Source organism: Gopherus evgoodei, chromosome 12 (assembly GCF_007399415.2).
Source record: "Gopherus evgoodei ecotype Sinaloan lineage chromosome 12, rGopEvg1_v1.p, whole genome shotgun sequence".
NCBI classification, from domain to species: Eukaryota; Metazoa; Chordata; order Testudines; family Testudinidae; genus Gopherus; species Gopherus evgoodei.
In genome coordinates, this window is record NC_044333.1 from 23974003 (window position 1) to 23995689 (window position 21687).

General features: G+C 43.3%; 1 protein-coding gene across 3 annotated transcripts in view; it reads right to left on the minus strand.

Annotated features, from left to right (window-relative positions):
* Window positions 1-21687, minus strand: part of CEP89 (centrosomal protein 89) — a 133042-nt gene that overhangs the window by 105797 nt on the left and 5558 nt on the right. Inside the window, exons 4-6 of one of the 3 annotated variants that reach the window (XM_030581854.1) lie at window positions 21059-21260; window positions 15597-15702; window positions 10308-10339 (exon numbers count right to left, since the gene is read on the minus strand). In XM_030581854.1, the coding sequence (XP_030437714.1) occupies window positions 10308-10339; window positions 15597-15702; window positions 21059-21260 (340 nt within the window). The remainder of the gene's footprint in view (window positions 1-10307; window positions 10340-15596; window positions 15703-21058; window positions 21261-21687) is intronic. The other 2 variants (XM_030581855.1, XM_030581856.1) reach the window with 2 other exon arrangements.

The following is a 21687-nucleotide window of genomic DNA, read 5'->3' on the forward strand; positions in this document are numbered from 1 at the left end:
CAGCCTTCATATACACACTGCCCTCCTTTCCCAAATATCAAGCAAATCCCGTTCAGTGCTGCTTCTTTCCTGTTAACATGCAGCAGCAGAAGTCACACCCCCCCATCCAATTTTCTGGGATGATCACTTTACCCCTCCCCCACCACGTGGCTGGTATCATGGAAGATCACTGCTAATCACCCCCCTTTCCCCTGCACCGCGTGGCTGGTAGCAGGGAAGATCCCTGCTAGCCAAACACAAAAAAGCTCAGCGCCATTTCCCCCTCGCCCCCGCCTGGCTACCTGCAAGAAAGGATTTCTTTTAAGCAACAGGCAAACAACACAGAAGGAATGACCATCTCTGTCCCCTTAATTAAATTCCTGAATTTCACCAGGTTACCATGAACGATATCACTCTCCTGAGGATAACACAGTGAGATAAAGAAAGGATGTTGCTTGAATGCCAGCAATCACCGGGACCATATGCAGCTAGGATTTGTCATGCAATGATACCAGACTACTTGCTACATGCATGGCGTGGTCAAGTGTCCTACCATCATGGACGGAATAAGGCTGCCTTGCCCAGAGATCTTCTACAAAGGCTTTTGGAGCACCTCCTGGAGAGCTTCATGGAGATGTCCCTGGAGGATTTCCGCTCCATCCCCAGACATGTTAACAAACTTTTCCAATAACTGTACTGGCCGCAAATGCATCCCAAGTCCTCAGGGCAAATCAAGCATTAAAAAACACTTGCTTTAAACCATGTTTTATGTTTACAAAGGTACACTCACCAGAGGTCGCTTCCGTGGCTTCACTGTTTGGGCTAGTGGCTTGGGAGGGCTGGGAGGGTAATTCCGTCTGGGTGAGAAAAAGCTCCTGGATGTTGGAGAGAACGGAGTGCTGTGTGCTCTCTGCAAGGCCGTCCTCCTCTTCCTCCTCCTCATCTTCCCCATCCGCAGAATCCTCAGCCACGGCTGACATTACCACCCCCACCTTGGAATCCACGGACAGGGGTGGGGTAGTGGTGGCGGACCCCCCCTAGAATTGCATGCAGCTCAGCGTAGAAGCGGCATGTTTTCGGCCCTGCCCCGGACCTTTTGTTTGCTTCCTTGGTTTTCTGGTGGGCCTGTCTGAGCTCCTTAACTTTCACGCTGCACTGCACCGAGTCCCTGGTGTGGCCTTTCTCCATCATGGCCTTGGAAATTTTTTCAAATGTTTTTTCATTTAGTCTTTTGGAACGGAGTTCTGTTAGCACAGAATTCTCTCCCCATATAGTGATCAGATCCAGTACCTCCCGTGCGGTCCACGCTGGAGCTCTTTTTCGATTCTCAGGAGACTGCATTATTACCTATGCTGATGAGCTCTGCGTGGTCCCCTGTGCTGGTGAGCTCTCCACGCTGGGCAAACAGGAAATGAAATTCAAAAGTTCGCGGGGCTTTTCCTGTCTATCTAGCCAGTGCATCCGAGTTCAGATTGTTTTCCAGAGCAGTCACAACGGTGCACTGTGGAATACCGCCCGGAGGCCAATACCGTCGATTTGCGGCCACACTAACCCTAATCCGATACGGTAATACCGATTTCAGCGCTACTCCTCTCGTCAGGGAGGAGTACAGAAACCGGATTAAAGAGCCCTTTATATCGATATAAAGGGCCTCGGTGTGTGGACGGGTGCATTAAATCGGTTTAATGCTGCTAAAATCGGTATAAACACATAGTGTAGACCATGCCTTACAGTAGCTGTGTTCCTTCTGGATTTGCTGTCCATATATATTTCACTGGCGGGTGCGCATGCACCCAGTGCACTGAAGTTTGGATTATTTTGGCCAACAGTGTCTTTTGGGGGCTGACCTGAAAGTCCTCGTGCCTCCTACCAAGGACATAAAGGGAGGAGCAATCCCAACAACCCCTCAGTTCCTTCGCCAATACAGAATCAAGGTGTTATCAGGTTTCATACCAGCAGGGAAGAGAGATGGGTCGTGGAATATACATGGACAATACACGTTAAAGAACCACAACTACTACATGTAAGTAAACATTTCCTTTTCTTTCAGTGCTTGTCCATATATATTCCACGGTTGGTAACTCAGAAGCAGTGACCTAGATCACTGGAGGTGAGTGCTAGGAGTCTGCCTAAATAGCAGTTGTAGGAGAGCTCCACTAAAATTAGCATCGAATCTTGACACCTCCACTACAGGATAATGCTGGGTGAATACATGTACTGCACCGCAAATAGCTGCCCTACCTATCTCCAAAACGGGAACTTTTCTTACAGGAACACCACAGTGATCTGGTAATAGTGCTCACTCTATTGTGCCCAGTAGGGTGAACTGTCAGTCTCCTAGATGGGGCTATCTTGCCAATACATAATACAGTTAGATACAAGCAGAAATCCAGTCAGAAACTGTGTTGAAATGACCTTTTAGCCCTGTATTCATAAACTATGAAAAATCTGGGGGATATACTCAGTGACTTAGTTCTATCTATATAGAAAGCAAGGGCTCTAAGACCATCTAAGGTGAAAAGCTATACTTTGCCTTTTATTTGAATGTAGTTTTAGGGGAAGAATAGGTAGACGGATGACTAGATTTAAGTTATAGGCAGGCATCACTGCAGTTGATGTTTCACTGACACCTTCTCTTTATGAAAAATTGTATATGGGGTATGACCCTACACTCTGTATTATTCATAGAGATATGATATGAATATAACTACAATGTGTTCTATGCAAGAGTGGTCATGTGAGATATGACTGGAAAGTTTTTTATTTACTGAATATGATTATCCTACTTTATACATGTATAATTTCTGTATCTGACATTAGGAATATGGATTATGTATCAGTTACAAAAAAATTTTGCACCTGGGGAATGCCCACCAGACAAAATGCAATCAGTCTGGCTGGTCAGTCAAAGGGCCATTAGGGAGAACAATAGAACTTAGAAGATGCTAATTTCCCACCTTCCTGAGAAGCTTCCTGGGATGCTGCCTTGGCACTGCAGGGTCATGTGATCGTGTCACCTGATACTGGACCCCATCTTGGCCTACTAGTATTTTTCCATTAGTAGGGGATGGAGACCAAACTGGGAAACAAAGGATTCCCACCATATATAAATCCTATTTAAGACAGGGGAGTGAGTTAATCAGAACTCATTCTTCACTGAATCCCCGCCCAGGATGACTGCTGAGAACATCTAAAAAAAAAAAAAGGGCGGGCGGGGGGTGGGGGGAGATAAGAGTTGAGCCCAGGCTGGAAAAGGTGTCTGGCCTATGAAAGAAATGCCTAAAACAACACTTAGGGTGAGAAATTACTACTTGTAACTAGTTTATTTAATGCATTGAGCTTAGTTTTCACATTTGTTTTATTTGCTCAGTAATCTGCTTTGATCTGTTTGCTAATCCTTATAATCACTTAAAATCTACCTTTGTAGTTAATAAACTTGTTTTGTTTATGCTAAAACCATTTGAGGGATTCTGGGGGGGCTGGGGGAAGCTGTGCATATCTTCTTCCACATTGAGAGAGAGAGAGCAACTTTCATGAGCTTGTGCTGTACAGCTTTCTGTGCAGTGCAAGACAATACAAATTTGGGTTTGAAGCGTGTGTCCCTAACCTGTGTGTGTGTGCTAGAGGAGGCTTGAGGGCCTGGAACAGCAGGATAGGGTGAGTGAGCCCAGGCTGCTGGAATGGGTGGGCTCACTAGGACTCCAGTACATCAGGTGGCACCCCAGAGTAGGGGGTAACCCATCACACGAGGGTCCAGCCATGACTGCCTCTATCTCCTCTACCCTTCTGATCAATGTTACTGCTACTCGAAAGATGTTTTAATGGAAAGATAAAACAGGGAACATGTTGCCAGTGGCTCTACAGGTGAGCCTATTAACCCCATTAGTACAATATTTAGATCCCAAGGAGGGTGAGCATCAATGACATGGGGACATACCCACATACAGCTTTTCAAAAATCTAGCTAGCATAGGGCCTGAAAATATGCACTACCCCTGAACTAGAGAGTGGAAAACTGCTGTTAGTGAGTTCGCTACTAGATGATCTCAGGAAATTCACTGACAATCCAGAGTTCTTTAAAGAGAAGGTAGTCCAGTATGTTTGGTATTTGTGACAGGGATAGGGATACTGATAGGGATAGGGATACCTGGGCAGTGAATTTCTTCCATTTAGCTGCATAAGCACACCTTGCTGAGTCTTCTATTATGGATTAGGATGCTTTGTACTTCAGATGAACGGTATCTTTCCACGGAGGTCAGCCAGATAGCATCCATACTGTGAGGTTCAGAGTGAGTAGAATGGGATGGAAGATTTGACTGCATCTCTGCAATATTATGTCTGCCTGGAGAGGCAACTGTATCCAAATTTGGATGGCAAGATTGTTTAGGTCCCAATACCAGAACTGTCTCAGCCATGCTGGAGCTACCATGATTCTTTTGGCTGAGTCCTGCCTAGGCCTTCTGAGAACACTCAGGATTAATGGAACAGGAGGATAAGTATACATCAGACCTGTGACAGATATGGCAATTTCTTGAAAGACCTTATTGTATTAAGTTTACATATTATTGTGGGCCAGGATTGTACGTAACCTCTTGAAGGGGGAGATGTGAACAGATGTAGAACCTGAGAGTTCAAAAAGAATATACTGAAAACGTACCACACAGGTATGAGACAATTATGTGGATTTCCTGAGAAATCCCTAGGGAACAGTTAAAGCAAATTCCCCAACTACGGTTATGCAAAAACCCAGCCTTCTGTAACTATGCCTTGAAGAGAGTGCCATTGTCTGGTGATTACATAATATAAAAGGCCAAGCTATATAAAGAAATGGCTGATCCACCCAGCTGTTCTGGTTCTAAGATAGATGACCTTGTAACCAGGGGAAAACCCAGCTGTAGGTTTTGAAGGACTGGCACCTACCAGAGCCTGAGGTTGGGATGACCTCAGGTAAGCTTTTTAGCATGCTTGTAGGTTGTTTTACTGTTTTCAACATATTTTCTCTGTACTGCATTTATGTTAAGAATAAATGTGCTTGCTTAGAAGGAGCTTTATGGTAACTTACAACTGCAGGCAATACATGGGTCAGAGCTTCCTCAGAGAGAAAGCAAAGCACGAGTGCCAACTTTTTAGGCAGTTTGCTTAGTCGGGCTATCACAGTGTAAGGCATGGATCTGTGAAGCCTTAAAACTCCTGGTCAGGAAGGAGTGAGACACATGTCTCTGCCCATGAGAGACAATATCGGAGAGCCAAAAGCCTAAAATGTGTGCCCTCGGTGGAGCAAAAGGACGATTACAGGTACAGTTGCCCTGTAACTGTGACAAAGCCCAGGGACCATGTTATCATGAATGCATCAGATAGGAATCCCTAATTATGTCCTCTCTGGAGCAGAGCTTTTGATATTTCTCATTTTCTTTGGTGGCAAAGAGGTATGTAGTGCAATAACCCCACTTTAGAAATAGGTCTTGGATTATGCTGTTACTGACCACTTGTGGGCACTTGAAAATTGTCTGCTGAGATGATCTGTCAAAATGTTCTGTAATCCTGATAAATGCACTGCTATCACAGTAATTTCATGGTGAATACAAAAGTTCTATAGATATACAGCCTCCTGACATAGAGAAGTACATCTTGCTCCCCTTTGCTTGTTATATAAAACACGGCTATAGTAGTGTCCATCATTTGAATTATCAGTCCTTTCAGAAGCAGGAAGAAAGCTGTGCATGCCTGATAACTGGTTTTTAGCTCAAAGACATTTATGTGGAGTCATGTTTCCCCAGAAGTCCAAGTACACTGTGTTTTGAAGATTGTCCTTATCCTAGTGTGGAGACATCTATCACTAACGTCTTTGAACTCCCTCACAGAATTTCAGAGGATCCTTCCACCAATTTAATGATTATGGGCCTTCTGATGGAACACATACTAACATATCCACGTGTGCTTGGCCGATACACAGACTTTAACTACCCTTGCATGCAATGAGATTGAAGTCTGGAATGCAGAGTTACATAGGTACAAGAGGCCATGTAAGTTCTCAGACTGAGACAATTTCTCGACGATATCCTAGAGTGAGCGTGTAGGTGGGCAGATAGGTGTAGTATAGGACTTCAAATCTTTCTTGTGGCAACATGGAGTCTTATTGCTCTTATAGAGTCTATCTTTTTGAGTTGGAGTCAGTATTGACTTTTCTGTTTAATTTTAGGCCTAAAGAGGCAAAAGATGCAGAGTACACTGAATGGAGTCTGTTACTTTTTACGCAATATTCTGAAAACGAGACAGTCATGCACATGTGAAAACACCTGTACTCCTTGTCTCTGGACTAAGCATTTCGTGACTATCGTGGGTGCTGTTGCTACGCTAAATAATAGCATCCTGATAGTAGGCACTGCCCACCTGAGATGTCAGTTATCTTCTGTGGCCAGAATTAATAATATAAGAATAGCCATACTGGGTCAGACCAAAGGTCCATCCAGTGCAGTATCATGTCTTCTGATAGTGGCCAATGCCAGGTGTCCCAGAGGAAGTGAACCTAACAGGTAATGATCAAGTGATCTCTCTCTTGCCATCCATCTCCACCCTCAGACAGAGGCTAAGGACACCATTCCTTACCCATCCTGGCTAATAGCTATTACTGGACTTAACCTCCATGAATTTATCTAGTTCTCTTTTAAACCCTGTTATAGTCCTAGCCTTCACAACCTCATCAGGCAAGGAGTTCCACAGGCTGACTGTGCACTGTGTGAAGAAGTGAAGAACTTCTTCCTTTTATTTGTTTTAATCCTGCTGCCCATTAATTTCATTTGGTGGACTCTAGTTCTTATATTATGGGAACAAGTAAATAACTTTTCTTTATTCACCTTCTCCACACCACTCATGATTTTATATACCTCTATCATATCCCTCTTAGTCTCCTCTTTTCCAAGCTGAAGAGTCCTAGTCTCTTTAATCTCTCTCATATGGGACCTGTTCCAAACCTCTAATCATTTTAGTTGCCCTTCTCTGAACCTTTCCTAATGCCAGTATATCTTTTTTGAGATGAGGAGACCCCATCTGTCTCCTCATCTCAAAATGTGGGCGTACCATGGATTTATATAAGGGCAATAAGATATTCTTCTTATTCTCTATCCCTTTTTGAATGATTCCTAACATCCTGTTTGGTTTTTTGACTGCCACTGCACACTGTGTGGACATCTTCAGAGAATAATCCATGATGAATCCAAGATCTCTTTCCTGATTAGTTGTAGCTAAATTAGCCCCCATCATATTGTATGTATTATTGAGGTTATTTTTCCCAATGTGCATTACTTTACATTTATCCACATTAAATTTTATTTGCCATTTTGTTGCCCAATCACTTAGTTTTGTGAGATCTTTTTGAAGTTCTCCACTGTCTGCTTTGGTCTTAATTATCTTGAGCAGTTTAGTATCTTCTGCAAACTTTGCCTTCTCACTGTTTACCCCTTTCTCCAGATCATTTATGAATAAATTGAATAGGATTGGTCCTAGGACTGACTCCTGGGGAACACCACTAGTTACCCCCTCCATTCTGAAAATTTACCATTCATTCCTATCCTTTGTTCCCTGTCTTTTGAGCAGTTTTCAATCCATGAAAGGATCTTCCCTCTTATCCCATGACAACTTAATTTACGTTAAGAGCCTTTGGTGAGGGACCTTGTCAAAGATTTTCTGGAAATCTAAGTACACTATGTCCACTCGATCGCCCTTGTCCACATTTGCTGACCCTTTCAAAGAACTCTAATAGATTAGTAAAACATGATTTCCCTTTACAGAAACCATGTTGACTTTTGCCCAACAATTTATGTTCTTTTATGTGCCTGACAATTTTATTCCTTACTACTGTTTCAACTAATTTGTCCGGTACTGATAATTTGCTATATGAATATAAGAATCCTAGAGATCAAGATTTGCATACCAGTAATTTGGAACTAGAGTTATAATTACTGAGGCCAGAGTTACCATCTTAACTTGAAATTGTGGGTGCAAGTGTTCAGTTGTCTCAGAACCAGAATATGGTGCTAGACACCTTTCTTTTGGGGAATCAGAAGGAAATGAGAATAAAGTCCCTTCCCATTGAGTTCCTGAGGTACTTATCCCACAGCTCCAACATTTAGAAATGACTGCATCTCTTGATGCAACAATCTCCTGTGAGAGGAGTCCCTGAAATGTGAAAGGGAAGGTGTATGTGGGAAGGTCTGGAACAATGGTGCCAGAACCGGGGGGGCAGGGAGCTCCCACTTTTCACTGTGACAGACACCAGCCCCTTCTCCTCTTCATCCAGAGGCACCATTCCCCAACCAGGCCTGCGTGAAGCCCACCTGGGCAGCCCGAGCAGTTGTGGGAGCCGTGGCAGACCCTCCACCTGCCTGGGTTGCAGGGGGGATGAGAGCCTGAGTCCCTGACCCCTAATTTCCCTGCCTGGTCCAGGGCAGGCGGACAGTCCATGACTCCATGCTGGCTCCCCACAGCTGCAGAGAATCCACAGACTTGTGCGTTGAACAGACAGCGAACTGGTGCTGGCTTAAGAACGGGCTTGCTAGGTTCCTCAGTCAATCAAGCAGGGCTGTCCGTTAGGCAGCCTGGCTGACTCGGTAGACTAACGGAATACTGAGCAGGAACAGCTGCAGGGCCTTACTCCTGACACTTCCCCAGGATGCACTGACCTTTTCAGCAGGAGCATTTTCAGATAAGACTTCCTAGCTCTTTGGGTTGTTTTAGAAAGTAATTTACAGAGAGCGCATCTTTCTGTAAAGTGCCTCTCACCCAGACGTAATCAACAAATGGTGTGCTCATCATTGAGAGGCATTACAGCCTAATATGAAGGACAATTTTTAAAACCTGGAGATTTGTGTTCAGTCATAATGATGTACCCCACAACAGGGCCTAACTCCCAAGTAAACAAAGGAGTGAATTTCCTTCTAAAAGGAAGAAAGGAAACACTATCAAAACTCTGTAGCACTAATGACTGATTAACTGCTAAACACCTATATTTATATTTACATAGAAAAGAATAGTCAGCACGGTGAATGAAGAAACTTGGAGTATGTCTACACTACGGGATTATTCAGATTTTACAGAAACCGTTTTTTAAAACAGATTGTATAAAGTCGAGTGCACGCGGCCACACTCAGCACATTAATTCAGCGGTGTGCGTCCAATGTACCAAGGATAGTGTCGATTTCCACAGCATTGCATTGTGGGTAGCTATCCCATAGTTCCCGCAGTCTCCCTCGCCCACTGGAATTCTGGGTTGAGATCACAATGCATGATGGAGCAAAAACAGTGTCGTGGGTGATTCTGGGTAAATGTCATCACTCAATCCTTCCTCCATGAAAGCAAAGGCAGACAATCATTTCACGCCCTTTTGCCCTGGATTGCCGTAGCATGGTAACCATGGAGCCCATTTAGCCTTTTTTCACTGTCACCGTATGTGTACTGGATGCTGCTGACAGACGCAGTACTGCAGTGCTACACAGCAGCATTCATTTGCCTTTGCAAGGTAGCAGAGACAGTTATCAGCCCTATTACACCGTCCGCTGCTTTGGAAATTGGTGATGATGGTTACCAGTCATATTGTACCATCTGCTGCTGTCATGGGTGCTCTTGGCTGGCCTCGCTGAGGTCGGCCAGGGGTGCATGGACAAAAATGAGAATGACTTCCCAGGTCATTCCATCTCAAGTGCACTGGGTGTATGTGCACCCAAAAGAGGAATATATATGGACAAGCACCTAAAGAAGAAATGATTAAATTGGAGGCTTGATGGGGCACTCTTTTCCTCCACTGGTACTAAACCAATGCCCCAGCAAGGTAATTATGGGACACTGAGCCTACATTACTTTTCACAAGAGTAGGAAGTGTTAAACTCAGTGTCCTGCCTAAATTCTAGCTCAGGAACACCAAATCCCCTTAACTTTGGTGAAGCTTGGAATAGATTCTGAACTTTAACACTTACATATGTCTCTTGTTGTTATATGCTACCTCCCTAAATTCCCCTTGCATTTCCACTTCTTTCTTCCTCAGTGCTTGTGTGAATCTTTCTGTTACGTAGTGTTTCTGCATCCTGCATTGTTGCTATGCTTCACCTCAACAGTGGTTGCATGTCACTAAAGGGTGATCCTGTTATAGAGACCATCCATATAATGTGCTTTGGGATCTTTTAAAATAAATGATTATCTTCATTAACCTATAGGTCACTTGTAAAAGGCTCCCTAGTGACAACAAAATAACTTTCATCAAGGTCAATTCTTAGTCATCAACCCCGCTGACCTTTTTTTCCAAAATGCATTGTAATCATTACCTTCACCATACCTTACCTTTAAATTCAGAACAGGAGGTTCATCTTCTGTTAAGGAAAAAAAATACATGGTCTTTGAACCAATTCAAAACAAAAATCTTTACAAATCCATAAATATTCCCAGATGAGTGCGCAGATTAGATAATTTAACTCCTCTTCCATTATAATCCAGATATTTTATTATAATATTGATATGATGTGTTTATTTTAGCTAATATTGCAGAGAGAAAACTGTGGGAGAAATCAAGTTTTATTGCTGTCTTCCTCTAGCTTATTTTTCTATTCTTTTAGGACCTCATCCAAAGTACAAATGAAATACTCTGCAGTGAGGCGGAGTGGCCTCCCACTGAGCCAGAAGGGGCAGGACCATTCTCTAAGCTTGGGTGGGTGGAGCCAGGCTGTGCCTGCCCCTCCCACCGGAAGTCAAAAGGCAGGACAGGAAGTATAAAGGGCAGGTCCTGGAGCTTAACTGAGCTGTAGACTCTGGAGGAGACAGATGCATTTTGCCCCTTTCTGAGCCTGGGGACAGAAGAGGAGCCCCACCACGCTGAGGACTGGCAGAGCTGCTAGAGAAGCCAGCTGACCGAGACACCAAGGACTTGCTGGGACTGCTGCTGACTACCTGCCCTGAGGAGATGGAGAACACTCACAGATCCAGGTACACCCTGAGGGGAGGAAGTGCCCAGGGACAGCCAACTCCAGTCTGGCCGCATTGCTGCCTGAAATGCAGTCAGTGTGTTGCGGCTGGATTCCCCACTGAGCCAGTGGTGGAGCACTCTGCCACTGTTAAGGCCCTGGTCTGGGACCCAGTGGAGTTGGGTGGGCTTGGATGGCAGTCTTCCCACCATGGGCCAAGATGCTTCCAATTGTCTGCAGTCTACTGGAGCGAGAAATAGACTGCCCAATGCTCTGCTCCACCTCAGGGGAACTCCCCTTCCAAGCTCCCTAATTGTTTGGTACCCCACCCTGCCTGAAAGCCAGGGCCCTTAGACTCTTCTTGCTGCTCTGCCCTGCCTGAGTGCCAGAAGTCTCTAGACTGTTTGCTGCTCTGCCCTTCCTAAGGACCCAAGCCCTAAACCTTTGCTGCTCTGCCCTGCCTAAGGGCCTGAGCTCTAGACTGTTTATTGCAGCCAGAGCATACAGATGGCTTATAGCCTGCCCGGCCTGAAAGCCAGATCTCCTTAAGACTGACGGCTTGTCTACACTGGCAAGTTTTGTCACCAAAACTGCATTTTGGTGACACAACAGCAAGAGCGTACACACTACAATGGGACTTTTGTTGCAAAAAACATCCAGTTTTGGTGACAAAACTTCCACCTCTAAGAGAGACTTTTGTCTCTTCCCTTCCCTTTATTGTCAGCAAAAAGCCAGTGTAGACACTGCTGATTGTTAAGTTAACAGAACTGGCTCCCGCCAGTATCTCTCAATGCCTGCCCTGATTGCTCTGCTCAGTGTTTTTATCTCTGCTGCCCTGCAGGCATGTGGACATGATCTGTCGACAGAGGGAGCAAGTGTGAACACCCTTTGGTGATTTTTGTTTTGTTGACTTCTGGGTGTCAACATAAGTTTTGTCAACAAAACTTGATACTGTAGACAAGCCCTGAGTCCACTCCACACTGAAATTCTAATTCCCTGACTGTAGGCGATGCCCATTAATGTAGTAAGATGGAGTGGCCTCCCACTGACCCAGAGGGGGAGGGACCACCGCTAACCCACTACACTCCTATTGATTTCACTGGGCATTGGTTTTACTGCTACTCTGATCAGGGCCAAAACAATTCTGTGACAGTCTAAGATTCTGAGGCTAAATAAGATTGTGAGGGCTGTAGATACAATAGTATTGGGTCCCTATAGGTACCTCAGACAGATAAGCTATGCTAAGGCCTGATCCACACTACAGTGTTAGGTGGATGTAAGGCACCTAATGTCAGTATACATGCTACAGGCTTGCTCCCACTGAGGTAAGTGCCCTACTACACCACCATAATAACTCCACCTCCACGAGAGGCACGGGGCTTAAGTTGGTGTAGTTAGGGTGATGCAGTGCCCCTGTAGACACTGTGTTACTTATATCTATTGGCTGTCATTCTTGGCTGGAGCTGTGAAATTGACAAGAACTCTGGCTCTCGTCTCTCTAACAGGACTGCTGCCTGGTCTCAGCTCCAACCTGGGCTGCCACCCGGGCTCCCAACTCCAATCCAGGCTGCCACCTGGACTCAGCTCTCCAACAGGAGCACGGCAGCTGACTGGACTCTAGGCGCAGATCTCCCCGCCAGGAGCTTGGCTGCCCCCCAGGCTCTCTGCTCCCTGCCGGGAACAGGGCAGCCGCACCGGACTTCTCAGCTCCCCACTGGGAGCATGGCTGCACCTAGTGAGGAGTTTCGCACCGAGAGTCCAGTCAACTGCGATGCTCCCAATGGGGAGCGGGGAGCTGAGAGCCCAGGGGGACGGCTGGACTTTTGGCAGGGAGTGGGGACCCAGGCTGCCCGGGGGGGAGCTGCACACATTGCTGAGAGCCCTGGCTCTCAGCCCCCTCTTAAGTCAGCGGAAGCACTCCTGGTGAGGACACACCCCACCAACAGAAGAAGGGCAATCTGGGCACGAACCACTGCAGCAATTACTGCAGTGGCTGTAAGTCAACCTAACATAGTTTATAGGATAGACATGCCAGCTGAGTAGAGGAGACTCAGCATCTCGTGACCACTAGGAGCTGCAGATTTAGAGAACTCAGAATATGAGACGGTGGGGGAAAAGTAGGAGTTCCTTATCAGAATCAGGAGACTTAACAGGCTGCTTCTTGAATTGCCTGAAAAAAGACAAGCCATTGCTAGAGTGCACTCTCTTTCTCCATCAGTCAGATACTCTAAACGTGCTGCCCTAATGATACCCAACTCTGACAGTCCAAGAAGAGTGGGACCAACCTGAAAACCTGAACTGAGATCCCCTGAAGGGCAGCATAATTTCTTTACATTGAAAGAAAAGCTAAATGTTTATTTTAAGCTTTAAGAGGTTATGATAATTGTATTATACATTTTGAAAGCAAAGAATACAATTACAACAATAATGAAAATACGTTCGGAGAGAGTTCAATTCATTTTAACTGATCTTGTATATATGCTAAATCTTCCCTAGTACTCCAGCATTTTAGTGTTCTGTAGTGTTTTGGTACTAGGCTAAACGCATGAGCTACTCCCTCAAAAGCAGGATGGGAATAGATTAACCTAGTTCAAAACTGGGCAGTTTTAAATCACTGGAGAGGAATATAGGAAGAATAGCTGTTAAATGAAAACTTGCAACTAGAAATCTAGTCAGTTTAAAAATATGACTTAAAGAGTAGCTTCAGGTATTACACTAGCTTATGAATTTCTCTGCCAATTCTTGAAGTTTTTACAGTCACGTTTATCTGTTTTAAAAATGTCTACTCTCTTCACGTTGAATACTCAGAGAAAATGGACTATAACAGAGTAAATGGTGAAAATGACTGTAAACAAGTACTGCCAAACACACACAGCCAACAAATTGGGGGGGGGGAGATGTTTTCCTCTAATCTTTTCAAGGTATAACTTTAGAAATTTGTTTTAACAATAGCAGCTAAAATATTGAGACAGAAATATTTTTTAACTAGATAATGTCTCTAAGTGCTATAAAAAGTCACTCTTAATCCCACTTATTAATAAATAAAATTACTTCTCTAAAATACATTTGCCAAATAATTTAATTCACAAGTCTTTTGTATTTTAGGCCTGACTTAGATTACAACTCATTTATTTTGTAGTAACTTTAGTAGAAAATCACAAAGATCATTGAGTCCAGCCCCCTGCAATCAGTAGCAGGACCAAGTACTGATTTTTGCCCCAGATCCCTAAGAGGCCCCCTCAAGGATTGAATTCACAACCCTGGGTTTAGCAGACCAATGCTCAAATCACTGAGCTATCCCACCCCACTTTGCATATATTTATTTTGTATTTATCAACATTGAATTTGATCTGCCATTTTGTCACCCAATTTGCAAAGTTACAAAGGGAGCTTGCTAGTCAGTTTTGGACTTAAATATTGTGAATAATTTTGTATTGTCCTCAAATTTTGCCACCTCACTATTCACCTCTTTTTCCAGATCATTTATGAATAGACTGAAGAGCACACGTCCCAGTACAGATCCTTGGGGGACCCCACTACTTACCTCTCTCCATTGTGAAAACTGACCATTTCTTTCTACCCTTTGTTTCCTTTTTACCAGCTATTGAGCCATGAGAGGACCTTCCCTCTTATCACATGACTGCTAATTTTTTTTCAGAGCCTTTGATGAAGGACTTTGTCTCAAATACTTTCTGAATGTCCAGGTATACTGTATTGACTGGATCACCCTTGTCCATCTTTGCTGACTGACCAAAGAATTCTAATCGATTGGTGAGGCATGATTTCCCTTTACAAAAGAGCTACTGACTCTTCCCCAACGCACTGTGTTTATCAATGTGTCTGATTTTGTTCTTTACTATAGTTTAAACAATTTGCCACACGGCTGTGAGCACAGGCATGTACTTGGCATGGTTTACTCGTCCCCAACACCTGCCCCTTTTGCGGCATGAAGGAGACTCTGGCGCACATTTATTTAGAGTGCGCCAGGTTGCAGCCCATTCCGGCTCCTTTTAAATCTCTTCTTGCATTTTTGGTTGCACTTTTCCCTTCACCTGTTTATCTATGCACTCCCCATCCAAGGCCCCATAAAGTTGCGGGATCTCCTCAACCGCCTCTTGGCCCTGGCCAAACTAGCCATCTACAAAACCAGGGAGAGGAGGTTGGCCGACGGGATTTCCTGCGACTGTGGGGCCTATTTCTGCTCCTCCGTCCGTTCATGCATCCGGGCAGAGTTCCTCTGGGCAGCGTCCACTGGCTCCCTTGACACCTTCGAGGAGCAGTGGGCGCTGCCCGGGGTTCTCGGCTCGGTTTCCCCATCAGGTTCCCTTTGTTTGGCCCTATGACCTCACCCCTGATCCTGTTTTTTTCATTGGTTGTCCCAAGCAATTATTTGGTATCACAGACCTGTGGATCCTCCCCTAAGGCTGGGGGGAGGTCCTTTAGCAGTGGGTGGGCTTCGCCTGCCCACTTCCTGGATACCAACAGGATGGAAGTTAGGCCTGTAATTGCTAGGGTCACCTTTGGGGACTTTTTTAAAATAGACATTACATTAGTGATCCTCCAGTCATCTGGTATTGAGGCTGATTGAAGCGATAGATTGCATACCACAGTTAGTTGTTACCCTGGGAGGTTAAAAAGTAGAAAAAATCACTTTAAAAGTATGTGTGTTTACCTTCCACTTGTATATTTGACTGATCTACTAAAATCGGAAATGCAGCTTCATGGGATGAAATTTCATTCTCATCAAGATCAACACTAGAAGATACTGGAAGCTTTACCTGGATGAAAATATCACAAAGAAGTAACCATATTATATAAATTCAGAGAACATCCTAAAAACAGTCCATGCACATTTGCAGGCACGCAGGTGCATGCAACACATTTATAGCATTAATGCTCACACCAGTCCTTAGAATGATCGTTGCAAGGAAATGTCTTAAGATAATACTTAAGTTCATATTTTCTACTTTTTTCCCTTTAGATTTACATCCATGAAAATCTTAACAGTAGATAATGAATTATGGTATTTTCTTAGCTTACAACAAGGTAATGGTCCCTCTATTTTGCCCAGTTAATAAGTCTGTAAAAGCACCTTACCTTTCACTGGTTACATACAGTATCTAAACTCACTGTTTATACATAAATCATATACACAATATGTCTCAATCTGTTCAATAAAATTACTGTGTGCATATTTAGGAAATCAAGATTATAATATACCTTAAGATTGTATTGTCTGAGCTGTTTTACCTGTCAGCTACATACTAGCACCCCATACACTTCTTTCTTTCTCTTTTCTTTTCCTCTGCCCTTTCACTGACTATCCTCTCTCTTCTTCACCTAAGGGTACTTTTTGCTTCCTTTCACAGATATAGCATTTTTCTGCTTCTCATCTACTCTGTTACTTTTCTTTCTGTCTGTTAAAATTTTAATATCATTTTGGCACAAAGCTCCAAACTGCATTTTACATGTGCCCTAGAAGTATTACATTGCTCTCTCTCTCTCTCCCCCTCACAGGCAGACAATCCAAATCCACAACATGGAAAAATCTACTGGAATCAAAGATACAGGGTCTTTCTGATAACTGCTGTATAATTCAAAATCCCTCAGTCTCTAGACATGCTGTCATGGATCCACAGGATCTGGTGAATGCCCAGTTTGTAACCCATCCCTTGGGAATGATCCCTTTAGTGTGCCAGGCCCTGAGAACCCACATGGTTCTGCATAGGCAGGCCCCTAACCTCCAAGACTGGGCCTTTAGGTACCAGCAAATCCTGTCTTCCTCATGGCTCCCTGCAGCACATCCAGCCAAGCCAGACTCCCATGGGAGGCTTGTACTGTACCCCTTCACTCCCAATGAGTATTTCCAGAGACAGCAGGCAGCCTATGGAATCTGAAAGTCCTTAGGTTAGCAAAGACAGGCAAAGGTAAGTCATAATCCATCCCAGCCAAGTAGTGATGGACTCCATCTCTGTCCCTGTCTCTCTCTCTTTTCTCATCCCAGGTGACAGCAACCAACCCTTTATCCCTTGGCTGGTCACTCCAACCTCCCAGTCATTTGTTCTCCAGGCAGGGCCATACTGAGTTCACAACTCCCGCCTGACAGTGCTTCCTCCTGTTGAATGTAGATCATTCACTTTCTGGACCCTCTGTTGATCTGGGTTGATTTCAACCAGTTCCTTAACAACCCAGTCATTCCACCCCAACAAGGAAGTGACACCACACCTCATATCTCCTGTGCTGTTCCACGAACAGCATTAACCCTATTGCCCCTCACCGGGTGAGAATGCAAAATACAGAGGGCAACTGAGGCACATATAGGACTCAAACATATTACAAAAAATCTCCACTTCCTCACATAGGCATCTATCTGCTCACCACTGTGATATTGGAGCAATATCTAAGCTTTCAATATTCGTAAAAGTGATATTTCTTGTACTTCTAGTTTAAAAAGTAATCTTTATAACATACAGTAAATCAGTAATGGTTAGACACTTGAGTCTTCAATCTGACTGGCTGAAACAATAACCCCAAAGAGATCTTGATTCTGAGAACTATGCATCCCATACACAAACTATTGGCTCTTCCTACAATTACTCATCACCTCAAGATTAGATTATTCTAATGTACTGTCCATGGGGCTACACTTTAAGGTATTTGGAAACAAGCTGATGTGGCACATAGTTGTCTGTACATTAAGTGGTGCAACAGGCACGGAGAACATTATACTAACAGTCTGAGATCTGTACTGGCTTCCAACTAGTTTCCAGGTAGAATCTCAAGTGTTTTGTCACCTGTAAAAAGCTCAATGGTTTGGGCCCAGACTACCAGAAGGACTACCTGTATTCCAGGTAATACCGAAGCACACTGTGATCATCTGCAAAGACACTCAAGTTAACAGCTCCATATCTATGATGGACCTTTGACTCTAACTCGCCTCCCACCTCTGACAAAGGCCATATTTTTGGCCTTTAGGGCCTGTTGCAGATCTCTATTTCCCCAGGCTTTCCAGGGAGGGTGGGTTGAAGCATGTGGTTGGGAATGGTTGAGTGCAAATTATTATTTAGTGGCGGTGGTTGCATTGAGACTCAACTTATTAAATGAGTTTAGTGTGGTATTGAAATATGCTATATCATTAAGTGACTTTGGGTGATGGAGGTTTTGGTTTTATTTATCCTTTTGTTTGTATATGTGCATAGAGCTTGGAAGGATGCTCTTAATATATCTTGGTAAATAATAAGCAAATAGTTACTATGCTCACTCAGTTGGACAAGTTTAAAGGAATGGGGTATGCTATTTCTAATCGTTATATAGGTTTTTGATGTGCAATTCTGCCAGTATGCTGTTTTGTAGATTTTAACCACCTTTGTGCATCAATAAAAAGCTGGTAGGTCAACTTTCATGCCTGCCAGCCATCACAGTGTCCCTTCCAGGAAATATATTTCAAATAAATGTAAAAATATTGAAAACTACTTTGAAACTGCAATTTTTATTTTAAACTTGATTTTGCCCTATATTTTGTCCTAAGAAACAAAATATAGAAACAGCTCTATCTTATGACCATGTTATCTATTTGTAATTGAAGTAAGGTCAGTGAATGCATCCTTTGGTTCAGGAGTCAAGACTTTCTTGAATTAAGAAATATACATAAAATGATGTCAACGTTTACATAAAGCAAAGGTGATGGAACTGTTAGGCCTGAATAAAGATATTGCAGACAAAACCAGGTATTCCAACCTGACCAAAGTCAGGCTAACAGAGGTTTGTGGGTAATCCCTGAGTGGAAAACACTGAGAAGCAGCAGCATGTCTCACAAGCGCTGGGAAAAAGTGAGATAAGAGAGAAGCTGCATTCCTGGCATAGTACCAGATGTGCTGTGTTGGGAGCAGTTCGTTCAAAGAACTGATAAGAGCCCTAGTTTCCCAGCCTCCTTGTCTTCACTCCTTGGTTTTGTTCTGTTTGTTTTTAACTCCCCTATATTTCTAACTTTAGGCATCCATGTATACTAAAGGTGTCTAGTTTCTAGTTGTTAGAAGAAGGGGGTGGGTTGCTCCAGTGAATAATTTATGACGCGATGGAACTGTCTATATAGGCTTATACTAAGATGTAAAGAGCAGGCTGGTTCTCTATGGAGACGAGCTGTTCTCTATTGATGCGTGCACTTGTCAATAAAGAGCTTTTGATCGGACCTTGCTGGTGTTGCCTGTCTCTCTCGCGGTCAGACAACGAGCTTTGCCGTCTGGGTTAGGAATCAGTTCTGTCAGGGACTCTATTTCTGTTATACCAATCTCATTCAGGATTAATTCCACTTACGTCAATGGGGACGGACTAGTGTAAAGCAGGTCTGAAAGCAGAATCAGGAAATGGGGTCTAATGCGTAAATCAAACAAGTTTTCCAAGTTAAGTTGAAGATTGTTTTTACATTTGTTGGTGAACGAGAGACTCCTTCTATAGCAGGTATCTAACTTTTCCAGCTGAACATATATATTTTCAGTTCCTAACGTATCTGAGCACAAAAGAGCCACTTGGTTGCTAGAGATAACACAGTCATAATATTCAATGCCTACATTGTTTTAAATTTACTAGAAATTCAGGCAATTCTAATACATTAGGAACAAAATGTATTGTTTAGCTTATATTTTGATTAATAAAAGTAGCAGTTCTGTTGTTACGGGTCACTACGCTCCCTGAAATGCCTTTATATGCAAGGTAACAAGTTATTTCCCATTATATCTTGGGAAAATACTGCAAGAAACAGAATTATTTTTTTCCAAGATGGAATGACTCCAAATCTAATCAGGCAAGGAAAAAGTTAACAGCCTGAGATGGAGGAAATGGGAGAGGGGCCCTTCCTCACACCAAAGAAACTGCCAGGGCTTCCAGTTATGAAGGGTGGATCCTCCAGCTGGGGCTCATTAGAACAGGAAGAAATAAATTGAAGGCATTAGTAAATGAACTTATTCCTTTCTAGGAGGAAAAAGAGGTTGAGGAGGCTCTTGGACTGGACCAAAACTCTCCTGGAAAATCTTCTATACAGAAAATCTTGATCCCAGGAGAAAGTTGTGCTTTGCTGTGGGGAAAACAGTGAGTGAGAAACTGTTTTGTCCTTTTATTTTGGATCTGGCTAAGAGAAGTCTTGACAGATGTCTTTACCCTTGATTAGGGCTGAAAATTCTCAGTTGTGGGTATATGGTGTCCTTAAAAGAGTAGGATGCTTTTTTTTTTATCTGCTGGTTAATAAAGGCTCTATGAAGCTATTTGATTTAATGTAACTTGGGAACAATCACAGGTCCTTAGTGGGTATTTTTAATATTTGGGGATCTGAATGACTAAAACTATGCTACCAACCTTTACTGTCCCTCCAGCTATAGGCAGGCCCATAAAAATAAGCATAAGCAATGGGGTAGGAGGAGGCAACTGAGGTTGACAAAACACAGAAGCTGAAATGGGCTTGGCAAGAAGACTGACTAGGAGATGGGGAGAGACTCAAAGCCAGATGGCTGGAGAGGGAGGGAGCACTGACATTGAATGAGGAGCTGAGGGGACTGGGGACTAGCTCTATAAGTCAGCAGTGAAACTCTGGGGACAAATTTTCAATAAGAGCTTCTAATCTTTCCAATGCAAACAACTGAGGGTACAAATGACACAGTTTAAATTACTATCTGATTTGTGCCCACAAACATCTGCAGCTGTATATCACGTTAACAGATACCTATAATCTGTCATTTGTGCCTGCAAAATTGCAGGTGTAAAATAAGGTTGGACTGCAGCCTTTGTGGAAAATTTTGCTTCCAAAATGTGGACTGAGGGTTGCATGCTTTCCTCAGCTAATTATGCAGCCTCACTAAATGTAAAATATGGTGCCAAAATACCACATTTGTTTCCTGGCAACTTTTAAATCATTCTGATAAGAAAAACCCCCAAACCATCAGAAAAGTGGGTGACTCTGAATGTTTGAATGAAACTAACTTGGAGAACTCCAATCAGAGGTAAGTGAAGCATGAGGCAAGAATGAAAAATGCAAACTGGGAACAATGTGTATGAATAAGCAGAAAAAGGTGTAATAACCTTTTTTCAGACATTCAGATTCTTACATTTTGTATTAAAATGTGCAAAAGAAACTAAGTGACCAACCTTTTTATTTTTATAGGGAACAGCATAAATAGCATCATTGCTGAAGCCTTCCTCTCTTTTCTCTGTACCCTGATAGTTTTGATCTGGCTCTTTTTCTGTCTCTGAAAGATGTGTGTCCATGTCCTCATCTTCACAAAGATTGCCTGACCCTTCCAGTGACTGCACAGGAGATCTTTCACTATCATCATGCTTCCAATTGGGCCTGCAAATGGAGAACACTTTAAAATACAAAGTTGTTCTTTTCCAAAGAACAAAGGCTAGTAAAGCTGAAAGGGTCACACTGAACATATATATCAGATGCAACAGCAGCTGCCCAAAAAAAGACAATTACATTTCTTTAGCAGCAAACACAATGGTCCAGAATTTCAACTGTTCACACTCTTGTTTATGCCAGTGAAACTGGAAATTTGCATCCCACGCTTCTGGTATTTAGATACATAAAACCGTGTATTTTTATGGGAATGCCAGATTGGGGACAGAGAAAGAGAGGTCTACCATTTCTACATATGGAGTAGTCTGTGGAGAATATAGTATGGGTCAAGGGAATTACCTTATGTGCAACTCAGATGATTCCCTAAAAATAATTGTGCAAATGGGAGTGAGTTGGCAAACATTCATATGCAGATTTT